The sequence below is a fragment of the Chaetura pelagica genome, unplaced genomic scaffold, assembly GCF_000747805.2.
Source record: "Chaetura pelagica isolate M959 unplaced genomic scaffold, ChaPel_1.0 scaffold141, whole genome shotgun sequence".
Classification (NCBI taxonomy): domain Eukaryota; kingdom Metazoa; phylum Chordata; class Aves; order Apodiformes; family Apodidae; genus Chaetura; species Chaetura pelagica.
Window position 1 is genome coordinate 1038570 of NW_009952059.1, and position 4413 is coordinate 1042982.

Below are 4413 nucleotides of genomic sequence, written 5' to 3' on the forward strand. Positions count from 1 at the left end.
GGGGGAGGGGGGTGTGGAGGACGCGTGTCCCCAGCTGGGGGTGACGGCCACCAAGTGTCACCTGGGTTCTGTTCATTCTGCACACCCGTCCCAAAGCCCCGTGCTGGCACACAGACAAGTGTCCCCCCAGCAGGCCCCCCCACACACCCCTCCCAGCTCCACCACCACCCCCTCGGCTGCGTTCCCGTGTCCTGGAAGTGACCTGCGACGGGGACAGGGGTGGCCTTACTGCCGTCAGCTCTCCATGCAAGACCTCACCGCTGACCTTGCTGGCCTCCTTCTTCCACTCCTTGGGGCAGTACTTGTAGAGTTTCTGGGCCAGGTCCATGTACACGTGCTCATTGTCTGGGGTGGGGACACAGGTGGCATCAGCATCCCCCACCCCGGCACGTCCCCTGCATCCCGCCAAGGCCTGACCTGCTCCCCCTGACCCGTAACATCCTCATTACCCAACCTGAGGCCATCAAAGGGCTTGTTTTGGCAAACATGCCCCCCTGGCCTGGTGGCACCACGGCAGCACCTGGCACCAAAGGCAGGGTGTAAGCCCCCTGACTTACTCTGGATGACGCTGAGCCCAAAGAGGTGACAGTCCTTCAGCCTCAGGAGGTCACACACCTGCACCAGTAACTCATGGCACAAAATCTTCACCTGCAACAAAACCCACACGTGGTCCCTGCTGCAGCTGCACCCAGCCCAGACGGTGGCACCAAACCCCCTGCCAGCTCCCCAGGCAGGACCAGGGAGGTGAGAAGCTGGGATGTGGGGCTCGTTTGCCCATGGGATCCACATGGAAGTCCCCAAAAGCAGAGTCCCACCCTGGGGCACGGGACCAGAGTTCTCCTGGGGGTGGGATGCATGGGGGATCAGTGCCAGGGACGACCTCGCTGCAACCAGCTCAGGGCAAAGGAGATGGTTTTGGGGGCAGAATCCAGAATATTGGGTGGTGGGGAGTGGAAAAAAATTAAAAATAGAGGCATTTTATGTTAAATAATAAATACTACATCTGAATCGGAGCCAGAGCCTCTTCTGCTGATTCACTGGGTGCACGAGGCCAAATTGGAGGCTTGGGGCAGAGGGGCTGGAAAGTGCCTGGTGGAAAAGGACCTGGGGGTGTTGGTCACAGCAGCTGAATATGAGCCAGTGTGTGCCCAGGTGGCCCAGAGGCCACCAGCATCCTGGCTTGTGTCAGCACTGGTGTGGCCAGCAGGACCCAGGCAGGGATTGTCTCTCAGGGATCTGGGGGGGCACCTCAGATCCTGGGGTCAGTTCTGGGCCCCTCACCACAAGAAGGACATGGAGGGGCTGGAGCGTGTCCAGAGAAGGGCAGGGGAGCTGGGGAAGGGGCTGGAGCACAAGTGTGAGGAGGAGCAGCTGAGGGAGCTGGGGGTGTCCAGCCTGGAGACAAGGAGGTGAGGGGAGACCTGCTGGCTCTGCAGCTGCTGAGAGGAGGTTGGAGCCAGGGGGGTCGGGCTCTGCTCCCCAGGAACAAGAGGAAATGGCCTCAAGTTGTGCCAGGGGAAGTTCAGGTTGGATCTTGGGAACAATTTCTTCCCCAAAGGGCTGTCAGGCCCTGGCCCAGGCTGCCCAGGGCAGGGGGGGAGTCCCCATCCCTGGAGGGGTTTCAAAGCCTGTAGATGTGGTGCTGAGGGACATGGGGCAGTGGTGGCCTTGGCAGGGCTGGGGGAAGGGTTGGACTTGGTGACCTGAAAGGCCTTTTCCAACCCAAACAACTCTACAATTCCACGTGTTGCCATCCCTGCTGGATGTGTGGCACACAGCAGGTCTCCTGCCAAAGCCCCTTCCAGCAGCACATCGGGGCAGGAGGGCGCGGGGGGAGCGTGAAACGGGAGGAAGCAACTCGGGTGCATCTCCCCGGCAGGGCAGGAGCAGGCAGGCCCAAAACAAACAGCAGAGCTTGGAAATGCAGCCGGTTGCAGGTGTGACAAAAGGGCTGGTGCTCAGGACAGGGGGGATGCTGTTCCCTTACGTTGATGATGATGTTGAGGGAGTCGTCGTTGGGGAGGAAGATGCACACGCTGCGTCGGTCCTGCATGACTCGGTTGTTGTGGAAGGTCAGTTTGTTCATCGTTGGTCCGGGCTGGGGGTTGGGGGGCAGGTGGGGGGCACCTCACCAGTGGGCCGGGGCAGCCTCGGTCCCCACGGGTGCCATCCCTGTGGGTAAGAAGATGGGGAGCTGAGCTCCATGGGTGGCACCACCACACCCTCCCCACCCAGCGCTGCATCCCACCCCCGCCCCAAGGACAGGCAACCCCCCCAAAACCTCCCACCCTGCCTCCTGACCCCAGTGTCACCATCTGGGCAAGGCACAGGGGGGCAGCTCAGCCCAAAATAAAACCTGAGCCAGCAGATTTGTCCTCCTGAGAAATCAGAAACACCTCGGGAAAGGGTTTCCTGGCATCATTCAAAAAAAACAAAACAAAGGTCTATCTGATGGGAACACACTCAGAATCACAGAATTGCCAAGGCTGGAAAAGACCTTTAGGATTATCAAGTCCAGCCCATGACCAACACCACCACATCAGCCAGACCATGGCACTAAATGCCACCTCCAGCCTTTCCTTGAACTCTGCCAGAGGGGAGCAGTGTGGGAGGCTCTGGTTCCAACAGCAACACAGCAAGAGGCTGGTCCCAGCAGGACCCTCACATCCCTTCCAGCATCATCCCCCCCAGCTCTTTGCAGAGGTTAATTAAGCCAACCCAGGTGCCAACAACAGTGATCTGTGATGGGAATAACCAGCTGCTGCTGTTTTAGTTAAATCTGTACTGGGTCCAAGTAGGTGAATCCATCCCAAAGCAAATCCCAGTCAATCCATCCCAGCACCAATCGCAATGAATCCATCCCAGCACCAACCCCAAGAAATTCTGATTTTCAAGGGCAAAGCAAGTCCAGAGGAGGTCACAGAGATGATCCAAGGGCTAGAGCAGCTCTGCTCTAGAGATGGGCTGGGAGAGTTGGGGTGTTCAGCCTGGAGAAGAGAAGGCTCCAGGGAGACCTTAGAGCAGCTTCCAGGGCCTGAAGGGGCTCCAGGAAAGCTGGGAGGGACTTGGGACAAGGGCAGGGAGGGATGGGATGAGGGGAAATGGTTTCCAGCTGAAAGAGGGGAGATTGATATTAGATATTAGGAGGAAATTCTTTGCTGTGAGGGTGGTGAGACCCTGGCCCAGGTTGCCCAGGGAAGCTGTGGCTGCCCCATCCCTGGCAGTGTTGAAGGGCAGGTTGGATGGGGCTTGGAGCAGCCTGGGCTGGTGGGAGGTGTCCCTGCCCGTGCAGGGGGTTGGGACTAGATGATCTTGAGGGTTCCTCCCAACTCAAACCATTTAGTGACTATGAAATATTCCTTAAATCATTTTTTATCCCACGACCATCCCCAGGGACACAAATGCACACATGACACCATGAGCAAGGACCTTTCAACTCTAAACTAGTTCACCCTTTTCCTAACCCACAGCTTTTTGCTGGCACCGCCAGCAGAGTGTCTCCCTCTTTCCCAAATATTTGCTTTGTTCTAAATGAAAATGCCTTTGGCTCCCAAAACAGTTGGAACTTGCATATTTGTAGAGCAGAGAAAGAAAGTGCCCTGAGGTGACAGTGTTGGGTAGTTACTGGGGTTTTGAAGAAGTTGGGAAATCGAGAAGTGATGGATGGTCTGGCCACGTCACTTGGGGTTTGCAGCACTGAGGCCGTGAGCAGCTGCACAGTGTGGCCATACACTGAACCCATACATTGTCCCATACGTTGTGGCCACATGTTGCATCTATGTATTGGGACCATACTTTGCATCCATGTACTGTGGCCACACATTGCATCCATACATCCTGGCCACACATTGCATCCATACATCCTGGCCACACATTGCATCCGTGCCTCTCGGTCAGGTTCTCCATCTGGTCCTGGCAGCCACGCCCTGATACAACTGATCCCGTCGGGAAGCAAAGAGCCCAGCAGACGGGTCGGTTTCAAGGTTCATCAACAATCCCAGAGGAGAGCAAAACGGGGCAGAAGGTTTTTGGTGCAGGGCCTGGGCTGGGCACCCGCGGCTCTCGTGCCCCAGCGCGGGGCCGGGCGTGAAGCGACTCGCACGGGCTGTGGCAGGGAGGGAGTCGTGTCCTGGCAAAGCTGCTGTGCCCTGCGGCTCCTCCTGCACCCTCCACACCCCGCTCCCACCCAAAGCTCTCCCAAAGGGAGAACTGGAGCATATTCCCATCACGTGAGCTCCAGCCGGCTCCAAACGACAGCCACAGGCACAAACCAACACGAGAAGGACATGGAGCTGTTGGAGAGAGGCCAGAGGAGGCCATGGATATGATCCAAGGGCTGGAGCAGCTCTGCTCTGGAGCCAGGCTGGGAGAGTTGGGGTGTTCAGCCTGGAGAAGAGAAGGCTCCAGGGAGAC

General features: G+C 57.8%; 1 protein-coding gene across 2 annotated transcripts in view; it reads right to left on the reverse strand.

Moving 5' to 3' along the window:
- Positions 1-2086, reverse strand: part of FRMD6 (FERM domain containing 6) — a 10160-nt gene extending 8074 nt beyond the window's left edge. Inside the window, exons 1-3 of one of the 2 annotated variants that reach the window (XM_010004044.1) lie at positions 1988-2086; positions 558-648; positions 266-345 (exon numbers count right to left, since the gene is read on the reverse strand). In XM_010004044.1, the coding sequence (XP_010002346.1) occupies positions 266-345; positions 558-648; positions 1988-2086 (270 nt within the window). Of the gene's footprint in view, positions 1-229; positions 346-557; positions 649-1987 lie in introns of both variants that reach the window. The other variant, XM_010004037.1, reaches the window with a different exon arrangement.
- Between the last annotated feature and the right edge of the window lie 2327 nt (positions 2087-4413).